A 16,011-nucleotide genomic window follows, 5' to 3' on the forward strand; every position below is an offset into this window, starting at 1 on the left:
TATAACTTGGGTTCATACAGTGCATCGCAGGTTTATAAAGTGCTTCTTGAACATTCTCTCATTTTATTCCCTCTGAATTATGTAGTACAAGTAGTATTCCTCACATTTAATAACTAGGGAAACCCAGGCTCACAGTCAGTTCCTTACCCAAGTTTGTTTTTTTGGGCAATGAGGGTTAAGTGACTTGCCCAGGGTCACACAGCTAGTAAGTGTCAAGTGTCTGAGGCTAGATTTGAACTCACTGTGCCTGCCACCTAGCTCTTCTCTCCCCCCCAGTTTAGACAGTAAGTAGCTGATCCAGGATTTCTGCTTTATACTACGCCATGTTGCCTCTCAAGCATGTTTTATATTACCTACTGTGGTAAAATAATGGAATTTGGCAGATGCCCAGGGGTTCAGCTTGATTGATTTAGTAGTGTTTGAATAAGAAACTACTAAGTACCTGCTTAAGATGATTAGATTTTGAACCACACCCGGCTGGCCCTTAAGGAGGTATTGTTCTCAGAAGCTAAGGATTTTGAACTCAACTGGAAAAGACCACCTTCAAGTCCAGCGAACCAATGGATTTGGATGACACCTACCAATCAGCTTGAAGCAGTGTGTAAGGACTGCCTCTGCTCCAGACCTATAAAAAGCTTCCACACTCAGTTTGAGGAGAGTTCATAATTCAAGCAGGCTTGTGGAGGAGGACTTGAGGAAGAACCAGACCAGACTGGAACTCTAGGCTAGATAGGCCTTTTCTTAACTCCACTTGTTTTTTTTTCTAATACCTAGTTTGCTTTAATAAATGCTTAATGCCCAAAGATTGGTGCTAAAGCTTCCAATTTAAGGGACAACACATTAGATTTTTTTAGACAACACATTTAGATTTTAAACATCACATTATGAAGGCTCTTCTCCCAGTTCTCAAAGTGGTTGAGGGTTACCCAAGGGAGGTATTATGCTTCTGGCCTGCAGAATCACAGTAAGGATAGAGAGAGGATGGCACAGACATTGGGAGAGGCTGGCCCTCTCTTCTGGCCTTTTCCTTGAGTAAAACCATATTTTAGAAAGGTACAGAGAATACAAATACCACTATACTTAATGTTTGTTGACATCAGGGGAGCAAAATGAATCCTTAAGTCTTCTCCTTTAACAAGATTCTTGCTCATCTTTGAAATACCATTGTATTAGTGATGCAAAAAAATACACATAGGGGCAGCTAGGTGGCACAGTGGATAGAGCACCAGCCCTGGAGTCAGGAGTACCTGAGTTCAAATCCAGCCTTAGACACTTAACACTTACTAGCTGTGTGACCCTGGGCAAGTCACTTAACCCTCACTAAAAAAGAAAGAAAGAAAGAAAGAAAAAAAATACACATAGTTGAACCAGGCTGTACTCTCCTTGATTAATTCCCAGGACCTTCCAGATGACAGGTGCTCATTTGGACTAAGATAAAACAAGGAGATCCCCTCTCGGCTAAACGTAGGTCTGCTTTTGAGGACCCTTTGAAAGGTAGGGAGGACTCCAGGCACATAGGAAGCTGAAACTGTGGAGCATCATTCTAACTTCAAGATTCTCTCGTTCCCCTGCCAGAACACAGACCATGGCGGATGTTAAAGTGTGTCAGGGTCAATGCATGTTCAATTTAATAAACATTTCTGAAACATCTACTATGAGTAAGGAGTACTGCTGAGTGCTGAAGATGTTCACACTTTGATGGAGCAGTTGTGGGTATATTTACCTTATATCAAGTATTAATATTCTGTTTTCCCTTCCTTGGGGCAAATATTCCTGGTTATATCCTATTCAGTTTTTTTCATAAATCAAAGAAATATTCTCAGGTTGGTTTTACATCTTGGTGGATAGCTTTACCTAGAACACGTCAGTACCACAAGAGGGCGCTCACACCATGTCATCAGGTCTGCGTGAGCATCTCACAGGATTTTTTTGTATTATGGGCTGGAAGAAACCTCCTGTTTCACAAGTGAGGAAGCAGGCCCAGGGAGGCTAAAGGACGTGCTGGAGGTCACACAGGGTGGCCAGGATCCAAACCCAGGGCCTGTGCCTCCAAAGCCAGAACCTTCTGCTTCAGGGCAGTTCAGCATGGTTCATATAACTTGTAACTAATAGTTGCCAAAGTCCTCCTTGAAGAGAAACTTTGGCAAAAGTAATCTGTTATTTTGGTTTTGTGTATGCAAGCCTCTGTCAAAAATTAGATCTACTTATTAACACTATTGAGAAAAAAATAGGTTGAAAAAGCAGTCTTAGGAAATACTTTGCATCAAAAAAAAATTTTAAGCAAAACAGGCTGATAGAGTGATTGGGCCCGAAAGAACAATGCAGAGCCGAGAAGACCCGGTTCTGGAGTTAGACAGTGGAGAAAGGCCTCTGCTGCTTCTGCCCATAAAACAATTACTCTTCTAATCATTTCATGCTCCTGCCTGTTGAGGGTAGCCCCATTTCTCTCTGATTCTACCAAGATGCTGGCTTTAGGCTGGCTGGCCTCCATAACTGTCGCTGTGGCACACAAATGAAGTAGTGATGTTGTACCTATTTCTACAACAGACATAAACCTGACTGAAAGCAAGAGGTATGTCTCCTGAGGAACACTGAGCAATTAAAAAAAAAAGGCAACAGGTAGGACTAAGATAGGATTCAAAGGTCACCCATGCTGAGGCTGGTTGGCAAGGCCCCCAGGATCACACTGCCTGCTCACTTCCTGGTTGTGTGACTGTAGACCCTGTATTTTTTTACTCCCATTTTAAAATAGGTTTCCGATGTCTGGATTTTTACTAGAAACTAAGTATGAACATAGTCCACATAGCAAAGTGTATCCAGACTTCTGAATTGGAAATCACTTGTCAAATTTTTGAAGATCATAGAAACTGAATAACTTCTTTTTATTTATTTATTTAGTTAGTTAGTTAGTTAGTTCTCAACTTTTGTTTATACATGCTTTACAATTGAATAACTTCTTGATATGAATGCATTGGTATATTAATTCTGTTATTGAAATCTGGTATGCCAATAAAAACTAAGATATGATAGGCTTCAATGGTATTATTTGACTAACCCCCCCAAAAAAGTTAATAAAAAAATTAACAATTGGAATGCCTTTGTAAAATTTTGAGCCAATTGTTCCTGGGAACTAGATGTAGAAAATTTTCAGATTACTGGATGAGAATTCATTGTAGATCCTATTAGATGTATTATAGGAAAGTATAATTTAGCCTTTTGCCTCTTACTCTGTCTAGCTTCATGATTTTTTAAACTAAAGCTTACTGCATATAAGTCCCTGGGTAAAGGATCCGTACTCCTCTTTTGCCCCTTCACTTCTGACCTCAGATTTATATTTTTTGGAAGGCAGAACATAGAGATTTCAATCTTGTTCAGAAGAAACAGATAATTATTTTCTGCTAGCTAATAATTTTTATAATATACTGAGACTTTCTATTTCTTAGTAATTTTACTATGTAACTAACCTTTAAACCAAGGTTGTTTTTGAATTGAAGTTGTAAGATCACAGTGAGAGAAGACATGCATTTTAGTTTGCAGCTGAGGTGTAAAAGTTGTGAAGTGATTAGTTATCTGTAGGATTTATCTAAGACCTAACTTTGTAATTTTATATATACATATATTTATAAAGACTAGCCTATATAGTGAGTTAATATCCCAGGAATGGCAGGAACCAATGAGTTCTGGTGCTAGATTTGCCAGTAATTTGCTCTGGTGCTCTGGTTAAGGAAGAACCTTCCTTAACCACATTTCTTTCTTTTTTTAAAAGGCTTAATTGTGCATTCCACAATAGCTTTATGAATTTCCAAAGGACAAAGACTAGCTCAAGTATTTTTTTTACATGGTTCATTATAAACCACCAAATATTAATTGATGATAATAGCATTTACACATTATAATGCTCTTAAAAGTTTTATGTGAATGAGATTACTTAACTTAAATAGTAGAAATGGTGCTGACTGAACTTTTCTGTATTTATTTTAGATTTTTCCGACAAGGAGAAGAAATCGTTTAGCCTTGAAGAGAAGTCCAAGTCCTCAAAAAGACGTGTTCACTACACAAAATTTACAAAGGGTAAGAATCAACATCTTGTTTCATTGATGACAGCGTATATTTATCTGAACATAATAGGATTGTTATGGATGGCTTGGAAAGTCAGTCTATGACAAAGTGAGATACAATTCAGGATACTACTTTTTGGGCAGAGACACTGACAGATTGAACTAGTCCAGTGGAGGGCAGCAAGGATGGTGAGATGGGGGTAAAATGTAGCCTAGAAAAGAGAAGACTTAAGAAACTGAGGGATAGAATGATAGCTGTTTTAAGTCTTTGAAGGGCTCTCCTATGAAGGGAAGGTTAGGCTTTTTGTTCTGCTTGGCCCCAAGGAATGGACATAAAAAAAGAAAAAGTTGAAGGAGAGCCAGGTTTTAGCTACATAAAGAACATCTTCCTAAAATGATTAAAAGCAACATATGCTTTGGAAGGTAGTGGGTTTTCCATTACTGGAGGGCTTAGGGTAGAGGTTAAGTGTTGGGTCTGTTGCAGATGGGATTTCTGTTCTGCTAGGGGTTGAACTAAATCAAAACCTCTTAAACTGTGAATCATGACCCTGTATTGGGTCACATGACTGAATGTAGGGGCCGTGAAAAATTTGGCAACAGTAAAAAGTTATGTATCCCTATTTTATATACCTGTATACCCAAGGTTGCATAAAAATTTCTTGGGCAAAAAGGGGTCACGAGTAGAGAAAGTTTAAGAAGCCCCAAACTAGATGACCTCTGATGTCCATTCTGTCATTCCGATAGAATTTGAGTGTCTTAGTCTGTTGATTCTAATGAGTGATCTTGTTCACACAGTTTACAAAAATAATTGAAGATGAAAACTTACCTTCTTCCCATTAATTTTATTTATTTTTTAGAAATGAATAATTCTATTAGATCAATTTTAGAGGAGCAAACAAGCCATTCAAAAAAATGACCTAGGTAGAGGAAAGACTGGTCTAGATTGTTTCACAGTGGCATTCTTTCAAACATTCAAAGAATTCATAAGTTCCAAACATAGGTTATTCATAAATATTAATAAAAATATAGACATTCCCGTGGTTTCTTGCTACTATTGGTAATACCCTAAGTAGCTGAGGAGATGTTATTAATTTGCAGAATTGTCCAACAAATATTGATTGCTTTGGTCCAGAAAAACTCTTGAAAATTTCTATGTTATGGAAAGTTTATGACCTGCACCAAGGAAGAAAAGATCAATCCTAATAAAATCATACAGCATTGAACTATAGGTTGATATTGAATATAGACATAAAAACAGAAATAAACTTTAAAGGGATGTCGCTATCATTTTCCTGATAAACTGAGCGAGGTTGTCTAGGGATTTGTAGAAGATAAGGAGTTAACTCCTCTTCTCAATGTTTAGCCTCTTCTCTCCTCAGGTTTCACATCTGGGTATGTATAATTGCTATCATTTGAGAGAGTCCTTCCTTTTTGAGTTTCATATTATGAAAGAAGCCTTTGCTAGTGGGGAAGAGAGTCATCCAGCCAAAGTTAGAAACTACTTGAAATCTGTTGAATCTATGTTTAGTTCTACACTCAAACTCTATGTGATTCTATATTGGAAATAAACTTTAAAAAAAAATAGGTTCCTTTAAAAAGACTTGAGGGTTGTTTTTTTTTTTCTTTCCAAATTATATTTTCACAATCAAAGATTCTAAGAATTAGAAGGCTCCTCATAGGCAATATGGTCCAACACACTTGAAAAAGAATTCCTTCACAACATCTCCATCAAGTGGTTACTGAATCTTGAAGACCTCTAGTCATAACTTCTTCTGTTTCTCATTTTTTGTTCTATGCAAATTAATCCAGAGCATATGTGTGTACATAGGCATACATTTTACTTAAATGCATATATATGTATATATAAATATATAATATTCATACATACACATACACATTCTTGTGGGAATATATAGTGCACAAACTTATGATTTCATTGTTCTTGGTAAGTAACTAATGAAAAATTTCCTCTATCACTGCATATCATTCTCTTCTCTGCCAATTAAATTTGTATAGACTTGCCTGTAAAAAAGACATATTAATAAAGATTGGAAAATTACCACCCAGTACCTTTTATATACCAATTGTAAAATTAGATAAAGATAACACTAAAACCAAAAATTGTAGGCCAATTTTGTTGATACATATAGATGGAAAAAGGTCAAATGAAATATCAGCCTGTAGAATAAAGCAATACATCATGAAGAAAATTATTCATCATCATGACCCAGAAAAATTTATATCAGACACACAAGACTGTTTCAACATCAGAGAGACTCTCATTCTAACCAAACATAATGTATACAAAATCTTTTTTTAAAAGGTGATATCAATAGATGCAGAAACATACATCCTTCATAAAAATACTAAAGTGAATATATAGAAAGAGGTTTTTCATCAACACAATTATAAGTATATACCTTATACTAATAGCCAACATTTTAAAGTTGTTTGGAGGGGAATATTGTGAGAGGTCAGCCAGGTTGCTGTCTCTCCTCTGCCATCTTGGCTCTACCTCTTCCTATTTAATTAAAAAAAAAAGTTGTAATATACATTCATTGGTATCTCTTCTTTTTACATCACTTAGATTTTTCTCTGTATCTTTCCTTCATACCTCCCAAATAGCTATCCTCTATTACAAAGAATTTTGAAAAGAAGAAAGAAGTTCTCTAAAACTAACAAAGCACTTCAGAAAAGTCTGACATTATATACAGTGTTCCACAACCACAGTCACCTCTGAAAAGAAAGGAGGAGATATCTTCTCATATTTCTTTGAGGCCAATTTTGAATTTTGCAGCATTTACTTGCCATTTAAATTTGCTTGTTTCTCAGAGTTCTTCCTCATTCTGGTTGTTGGGTTGTTGTTTTTTTACACGTATTATAACTTTTGATAAGTCGTTTCTTAATTTTAAGTAGTATTTTGTGGGGATAATTTTTTTGTGAACCCTAGTAGCATTTTAATTGTCTTGAAGTTTCAGATAATGCTAATAAAGGCATTCCATGCCTTTTACCACAGTATGTTTTGGGGAGCCATGACATCCAAATACACAGTAATTAGAAACTCCATCTTTTCCCTGCTTTGTACATCAACAGTGAATTCCTTTAATACTGTACTTCACCACTAGATGGTAGACCCACATTGAAAAGTTGAAATCCTGGCTTTTTATGTGGAGCAAGATGCCTGACTCCTAGAAGTAAACTGGCAAAACTGAGGCATGACAAAATAGTAATATACAGATAGAACAGTGTCAGTGGGTGAGGAGAGGTGGAAAAGCGAGGGCTGTTGATAACATTTCCTTTATGTAATACCTGGGGACGCAGTTCCTTTAAAGAAGGGGCCAACCATCCTTACCAATGGCCAGCCAGCTGCTACCCACAGGACAGGCAAACCTGCCCAGCTGAAGCATGGGGCACCTAGTGTGTTCCAGATGGATCGAACCACTGTCATTGCCACAACCACCATCTCCCCTCAGATTCTGATGGAGACAGCCCGAACCCAGGAGCCTTGGAAACAGTAATGCTTCTAGCCCAGGGTGCTTAACCATCATCCTGGAATGCCACCCCAGGAGAGACCTAGCCTGGCACCTGCCTCTGGGGGTGCCAAAGCCACAGCAACCGAAGACTTGAAAGGAAAGTTCTTGCTTCCAGAATCCTTGGTACTGCCAGATGGTTCAACGCCAGAAGTCAATATTATCCTATCAGTGGAAATGACATTAATGAAGAAACATTAACATCTGCTTTGTCCCTGTACCATGAGGGCCATGGGGCTTTTCCTTCTGACTTTCAGCCGAAACCTTCCTTATGAGCCTCATCAGTGTTGCTATTCCTCCTCCAAGTGTAGAGATCATAACTGCTTCATAAATTGAGACTGTTGGCCATGGCTTTCATGAAATCCTTTGCTGAAGATCTCTGAAGGTCTTTTTAATTTTGGTGGAGTAACAATGTAACACTGAGACTGTCCATCTGTTATTCCCTTCTTTTGATATTTTATCAGCCTATCTCCCTGTGAACCTTTATTCTTTCCCTTTTACACACAATATTCCCTTTTACTGTGTGATTTTTTGCACATCTTTTTTTGTTTTTTTTGGTGAGGCATTTGGGGTTAAGTGACTTGCCCAGGGTCACACAGCTAGTAAATGTTAAGTGTCTGAGGCCAGATTTGAACTTAGGTCCTCGTGAATCCAGGGCTGATGCTCTATTCACTGCGCCACCTAGCTGCCCCTGCACAGCTTTATCAGAGACCTTTACAGAAGTTCCCAGTGAAGTTTCTCCAAGCTATGTAATCTATAAACAAGTGCCTATGAAGTCAAATCTAGTCTCTGCCACTCAGTACCTTTGTGACCTTTGAGCAGGTTCATTTTCCTTTTGGGGCCCTAGTTTCCTACTTTTTATTTTTTTTAAATAATAAACATTTTTATTTATAATTTTGGGTTCCAATTTTTATCCCTCTTTACCTCCCTCCCCTCCCCCCTCTGAGGCAGCAAACAATCAGATATGGGGTTTACCTGTATCATTATGTAAAACATTACAATATTTGTCATTTTGTATAAGAAAACTTGATTTAAAGAAAAATATGAAAGAAAGTGAAAAATAGCATGCTTCAGTCTGTTCCATCAATATCAGTTCTTTCTTTGGAGGTGGACAGTATGTTTTATCAGTAGTCCTTTCAGATGTCTTGGATCATTGTATTGTTGAGAATAATCAAGTCATTCACAGTTCTTCATCAAACAATATTGCTGTCTCTGTGCACAATGTTCTCTTGGTTCTGCTCACTTCACAATACATCATTTCATAGCTTCCTCCTCTTTAAAATGAGGTCACTGAACTGTCAGATGATCTTTAAGGTCCCTTCCAGCTCTGACATTCTTAGAATAATTGTATGACCTCTGAACCTGGCAGTGCCATTGACTTGATGTATAATTTTAGGCAAATCACTTCATTTCTGTTGGCTTTAGTTTCTTCACTCTTAAAGTGACTCAGTCAGATGAAATCATCTCAAAGGTCTCTTCTAACTCTAACCTTGAAGGAAGGGTACAATGAGAAGAGCCATCCAAAATGATCAGATGTTTTGTTTTTCTATAAACATATTTGGTTTTTCAAGAATGTGAATTCTAAGAGTGTTTGGTCCATGTTTTTCCTGGTAGCATCACCTTGCAGCCCCCTACCCCCACCCCACCCCACTGTTAGGCAAGATTAATGGTAGTTATCCCCACTTCATAGAAAAAGAAACTAGCAAAGGCCAGGAAAACTGTGTGAACGGTGAAAACAATTTTATGCTATTTTGCCTTCACAAATTGGTTTCCCACATGTGTTCTATGCATGCCTTTTCTTTTTCTTTTTTTTTTCCATGATTTTTCATAGGTATAGTTTATAGCCCTTAATTTTTAAATGCCTTTTGGCCATACTCTTTGGGCTTATCTGAAACAATAGGTTGTTTACCTAGCTAGTTTTTACAAAGTAACTCATTTCATAGGTTTAAAAGAAAATCTTTTTTCAAAAAGTAACCCCAAAGTAGAGTAATCAGTATGTCAACATTTTTATTATTATTTTTTTAATTTGAAGGACATATTCTGGGACCTGTCTATCCAGTGACAGAAAAACTATTGATTTAGGGGATTGGGGGATTGGAAGGTACAGAAAAAAAGGATACCTTTAAAATAAGCAGAAGTTTTTGATGTATCCATAAATAAGCTCAGAATGTCAATTATTGCTCCACTTTGTGGTATTTTGCTTCTGAAAGAAGGAAACTGAAATATTTGATCTAGGTTGATTATGAAGCTTGCTAGTCCAGAAATGCAAGGCAGTGGTGGCAGAGTGGAGAGAGCACTGGCTTTTCCTGCTTCTGAAGTTTAATACCAGGATGACTTAGGGCAAATCATTTAACGTACCTGGTTCTGATTTCCTCAGTTGTGAAATAAGAAGTTAAATCAGTACTGTTAAACTCAAATAGAAATGATCTGTATATTGCAGGCCACATATTGACTTAGTTTTAAAATGTAATGCTATCTGTGTTTTCTTATATATATATATATTTTGTTTGTTTTGTTTTGTTTTGTTTTTGTGTGGGGCAATTGGGGTTAAGTGACTTGCCCAAGGTCACACAGCTAGTAAGTGTCAAGTGTCTGAGACCAGATTTGAACTCAGGTCCTCCTGAATCCAGGGCCGGTGCTTTATCCACTGCTGCCCCTTCTTATATATTTAAAAAAATTTTAAAAATATTTCCCAATTACATATTTTTGGGGAGGTGGGGCAATAAGGTTTAAGGGACTTGCCCAGGGTCACACAGCTAGTCAGTGTCAAGTGTCTGAGGCTAGATTTAAATTCAGGTCCTCCTGAATCCAGGGTGGGTACTTTATTATTCATTGCTCCACCTAGCTGCCCCACCCAATTTGGTTCTGGCCTCACTCTGGAGTTGTGAGGACCTGCAGGGGCAGCATTTATGACACCTCTGGGTTAAACCAGATAGCTGCTGAGATTCTTTCTATCTCCAGATCTTGCATCCTGTGATCTTCTGGTTTTCATAGCAGTATGGATTCCTCTCTATTGCTTAAGCAGAACTTTTACCTTACCTAATTTTTTTGGCACTTGATTTTTCGGTTGTAACATTGTAGGTTTAATTTCATTAATTTTAAAAACAATATGAACTACTCCATTTTTTAGAGAGAGGCCATGTACCTTAGGAAGGAAGGAATTTGGAGTAAGGGAGTCCTTGGTGCAAATCCTGCCTTCCACACTGACTAGATGTATATCATAATAATTCCTTAAGTACTTCCTTCACAGGATTGTTGTAGGGCTCAAATGAGGTAATAATTAAAATACTTTGCCCACTTTAATGCACTGTGTAAAAGTTAGTTAATATTGAGGTTTTCATCCTCATCTGTTAGGAAGCTCATCTTTCTTTGGCCCCAAATCATATTCATTGGTCTTATTATTCTTGATATGCTGGTTTTTAAAGATAGTGTTTAATATAACATTTATTTTCCTTTGTCATAGCAATCCTGCCCTTTGCTTGTTTTCTCAAAGTATAGTAATACCTCAGTGATTCACATTATTGGAGAATACTTGAGTATTCAGGTGCTGGTTGAGTGAATTTTCTAGATAATTGAAGCTTATCTAAGTGCCAAACTTTTAAAAGATCTTTTATTGATGCCTTTTGCTTTTATATCAGTTTAATTTCTGAACATATTGCTCCTCACCTCTCCTCCCCATCCACCAGGACACCCTTCCCTTGTAATAAGATAAAGAACATAGTTCACCAAAACCAACCAACTTGGGGATGTAAAGTTGCTATCTAGCTATACTGTCTAAAATTCTAATGAATGGTCGCCAGTAAATTAGAAGCTTTAGCAAGAGTTTAGACTTTTAAGTATTTATTAAAGAGCATTAGGATCTAATGATCAGAGAGGAAGGTAAAAATCTAACTATTTCTAAGAGACCCCATCATCCGACCTGCCATGGCAAGGTCAGGAACAAAAAGGACCCAACGCTTCCTTCTTCGTCCCACCAACCTCCTGTCTAAACCAGAAACATCAAATGTCACTTCCTGATGCCAAGGAACTGACCTACGAAGCCACAAGGCTTGTCCTCAGATGCCTTTTCTTCATGGCGGAGCTTTCCTACAGTAACTCTCCAGCAGGTAGCATCACTCCAATTATTACAGGGACTATAGTTATATATAGGTAATATTTCACACACATCTCAACTCTTTGTTGGGGGCAAGTTTGAACATAATTAGGCTATGTTTAGTTAGGGTTTTTTTTCTTCTATTTGTTGTAGTCATAACATGGTTTTCCTGGTTTTTCTTACTCTACTCTGCATCAATTCATAAATCTATGTTTCTCTAATTTTTCATATTCATTGTTTCTTCAGATGTAATAATGGTTCATTACACTGATGAGATGAATTTACTAAAGGATCAAAAATTCTGTTACAAGAATTCACCCTCAAAACTCTAGAAATTGTAGTTTGGGATGGGCTTCCTTTGGATTTTCAGATTTACTTTTGATTTCTATCTTGTATTCACATCTTGGCTTCTTGTTTGGGAAATGTGACCTATGCCTACAATCAGCCTTCTTTAATTCAAGGTGACTAGACTTTCTTTTGGGATCAGTTCCTGTAGAAGATTTTAATTTGCATTTTTTGTAGAAATTTTCATCATTTTCAAAAAATGTACACAGGAGCAGATGTTAAATAATGATTTGTTGATTGGTCATCCTTCTTTTATTGAAGTAGAAACTGAGACCCTAAAAACATGCAGCAACATACATCATGTCAGTCACAAAGTTGAAAATAGAACTAGAGCATACTTTGTCTTTGCTGGGTGGGTTGTTTCTTATTCATAGAAATAAGGGATTTATTTCTAGGAGCCGCTAGGTGGCACTGTTGTGCATTAAACTCTCTGAGCCTGGAGTTAGGAAGACTTGAGTTCAAATTCAACCTCAGACACTTACTTGCTGTGTGGCTCTGGGCAAATCACATAATATTTATTTACTTCAGTTTCCTCTCTGTAGAGAAGGGATAATAATAGCACTTAACTCCCAAGGTTTTTGTAAGAATCAGATGAGTTAATGATTGTAATTGTAATAATTATAAAGCACTTCGCACACTTCCTGGCAAGCAGTAAGTGCTTAATTCATGAAGCTACTGGTTGTACCGTATGTGAATGTCCCAGAGATAATTAGCAAACAAGAATGTCCTAAGTCATGGTTTCATTTTGCCTGGTCAGTTTCTTCTAGGAAACAGAAGATAAGCAAGTTAGGAACATTTCAACTATAAGCTATCTTTGAGAAAAATTCATTTCTGACTTAAATATCCAATAAAAGATCTTTTTTTTTCTCCTCATGCCCCAAGACCTTACATATTCTCAACCTGATGTTCTTGTTTGTAAGACTTCATCTCCCTATCTTGCCCAACCTGGAAGTGCAAGGGCACTCTTGGACATGGGAATTTTGACCTACTCCAGTTTTAATTGGAGTTGATTGCCTCCTCCTTAGGCAACATGGTGGCCCCCTCATTCTCCACATGAATGCCAGACTTAAGATGGACACTGCATTGGCTGAGGCTTCTGGAGTTCAGAACTCCTACTCTGTAACTCCATTTATGGTTTTCTTGGCAAAAATACCAGAGCAGTTTGCCATTTCCTTCTCCAGCTACATATTGACTTAGAATACCATGAAGTAACATTATCTGTATTCCATTTTTATTCATTTTGTTAAACATTTCCCAAGTAAGTTTTAATCTGTTTCCTGCTGTTCTTGGGAGTTTTTCATAAATTTGACATCTCCAATTAAATAATTTATTTGTGAATTTGAAATAAGTTTAGAGTAGCCTTTAAAAAAAATAGCGGGGGGCAGCTAGGTGACACAGTGGATAGAGCACTGGCCCTAGAGTCAGGAAGACCTGAGTTCAAGTCCAGCCTCAAGACATTTGATACTTACTAGCTGTGTGACCCTGGGCAAATCACTTAACCCCAATTGCCTCACCAAAAAAAAAAAAATCACCCCATGGTAAATATCCTTTGTGGGTGGCTAAACAAAGAATGCCTTTGATCATTTTTGGGGTAGGAAGGTGGGCAAGGGTATTTACCAGTTGTGGGCAAGAAGATTTTGGAAGCTGTTTTTTGGTAAGAATTTTAAAATTCTCCATTTTGTAATCCTTATCAGGCCATATCAATTTATTATTTAAATGATGTGGGATGACTTTTAAATAGGATCCTAAAATCACAAATCCATAGCTGGAAGAGACTTTAGAGTCTTAACTTAGAGGTTTTGTAGTCCAGCTGTCTCATTCTATAGATGAGTGTTTTAAGGGCACACAGGTATATCAGGGAAGAAAGGAAAAGAATCTACATGTTCTAAAATATTTATAGCAGCTCTCTTTGTGGTGTCAAAGAACTGGAAACCAAGGGGATGCTCATCAGTTGGAGAATGGCTGAAGAGATTGTATATGATCCTAATGGAATACTATAGTGCTGTAAGAAATGATGAGCAGGCTGATTTTAGAAAAACATGGAATGACTTGCATGAAATAGTACAGAATGAAATGAGCAGAACCAAGAGAACACTGTACCCAGGACAGCAGTACTGTTTGTTCAAAGAACAACTGTGAATAACTAGGCTAGTCTGACTAATATCAGCATTTATATTAACTATGAAGAACTTATGAAAGAAAATGCTATCTTCAGAACTGATACATGAAAGTATGTATTGCATGGATAGATGGATGGATGGATGAATGGATAGATAGATTTCTCAAATGTGGTATTGAGAGGGGAGCAACTCAACACTCAAAATGTAACAAAAAATATAAGATAAATTTTAAAAGGTAGGGGGAGAAGTTTTGGGACAAAGATTTCTATAGGCAAACATAGTTCATATGCTATTAATCAATTATATACTCACAGAAGAGAAAAGTCCATACATCAAATTGGGAGATAGAGAGGACAGGGAATTGAGGAGAGGTTATGTGTAGATGACTGGATGGGGTAGATCCTATTTATGTTTGTGGGAGGCGCCTAATTGTAGAAGACATTGCTGTGTATGTAAAATGATGAACTGGATTTTGATTATATCCATTCCTTCTTTCTGTTGGTCACACACCAAATAGCAAATAAAGCTATGAGAAATGCTCATTAAAAAACAGAAAGGGGGCAGCTAGGTGGCACAGTGGATAGAGCACCGGCCCTGGATTCAGGAGGACCTGAGTTCAAATCCAGCCTCAGACACTTAACACTTACTAGCTGTGTGACCCTGGGAAAGTCACTTGACCCCAATTGCCTCACCAAAATGTTTTTTAATTAAAAAAAAAAAACAGAAAGGACACAGGTATTGGGTGATATAGTAGAGCTGGAATTTGAACTCAGTCTTCTGATCCTGAATCTACCACTCTTTCTATTACCCTAGATGACCTTTTTTACTTTACTTCTTTCAGGAGAATCTGTAAACCATCTTTCCATTTTGCTGAAACAAATTTATTTCTTCTGATTTCTTTTATAGCAAGAATACCAACATTGATATAATTCCATTCCTCTAGTAGTGTATTAGTTCATATTATGTCAACCCACTGGTTATTGGAAAAGAATCTCATTTTTAGAGTAGCAATAGCATATCTTGTGTTTGTAGACAGTGAAAAAAATCTTGTCATTCTTAATAGCCTCTGCTCACTTTTTCACCACTCCGCTAACCCCTCTGCAAAAGCCAAAGGGAGATGCCCCAAGCTGATGGAACTGTTGTATTTTTATTTGTGTAATGGGCTATAGTGGCCAAAGAATCCATCACCTAATGGCTAACTTATTCATGATGAAGCCCCTCTTTCTTAACTAGGCTGGTCCCTGAAAGGCAAACCCAGTCTGCCCCCAGAACTGTTCTTGAACCCTTTCCAGAGTAGTAGAACCATCTAGAGCTTATACTCCATTGGAGGGTAAATTAGAGTCATTTCTCTTGGGACACTACTCTGAGGCACTAGAGTATGATTTTTTGTGGATGAATTGCAGTTTTATTATAAATTTAAAATCATATAATTTATTAGCTAAGAGGTCTCGGATTTCTTTTTTTTTTTTAATTTTTTTAGTGAGGCAATTGGGGTTAAGTGACTTGCCCAGGGTCACACAGCTAGTAAGTGTTAAATATCTGAGGCTGGATTTGAACTCAGGTACTCCTGACTCCAGGGCCAGTGCTCTGTCCACTGTGCCACCTAGCTGCCCCCGAGGTCTCTGATTTCTAAAGAACTGTAGGCAGATCTCTACTAGGTATTTTTCATGTCATATGTAGCTAAGGAAAATTAGAAACCCGGAACACACTTACTTGGAAGCATTTAATAAATCAATTAATTAATCCACTAGTCACTTACTGAAAGAAAAATCTTAAAGGAAATGCTTCAGGAATGTTGCCAAAATCCAGAGTTCTCACATTAAAAAAAAAAAATACTACAGGCACTCAGAAAGAAGCAGTTAAAG

The 16,011-nt window shown here is 37.4% G+C and overlaps 1 protein-coding gene across 1 annotated transcript in view; it reads left to right on the forward strand.

Moving 5' to 3' along the window:
* PINX1 (PIN2 (TERF1) interacting telomerase inhibitor 1) overlaps positions 1-16,011 on the forward strand; it is a 118,911-nt gene that overhangs the window by 32,677 nt on the left and 70,223 nt on the right. The window contains exon 6 of the mRNA XM_043981019.1: positions 3,982-4,071. Coding sequence (XP_043836954.1) covers positions 3,982-4,071 — 90 coding nt within the window. The remainder of the gene's footprint in view (positions 1-3,981; positions 4,072-16,011) is intronic.

Source organism: Dromiciops gliroides, chromosome 2 (genome assembly GCF_019393635.1).
Source record: "Dromiciops gliroides isolate mDroGli1 chromosome 2, mDroGli1.pri, whole genome shotgun sequence".
Lineage (NCBI taxonomy): Eukaryota > Metazoa > Chordata > Mammalia > Microbiotheria > Microbiotheriidae > Dromiciops > Dromiciops gliroides.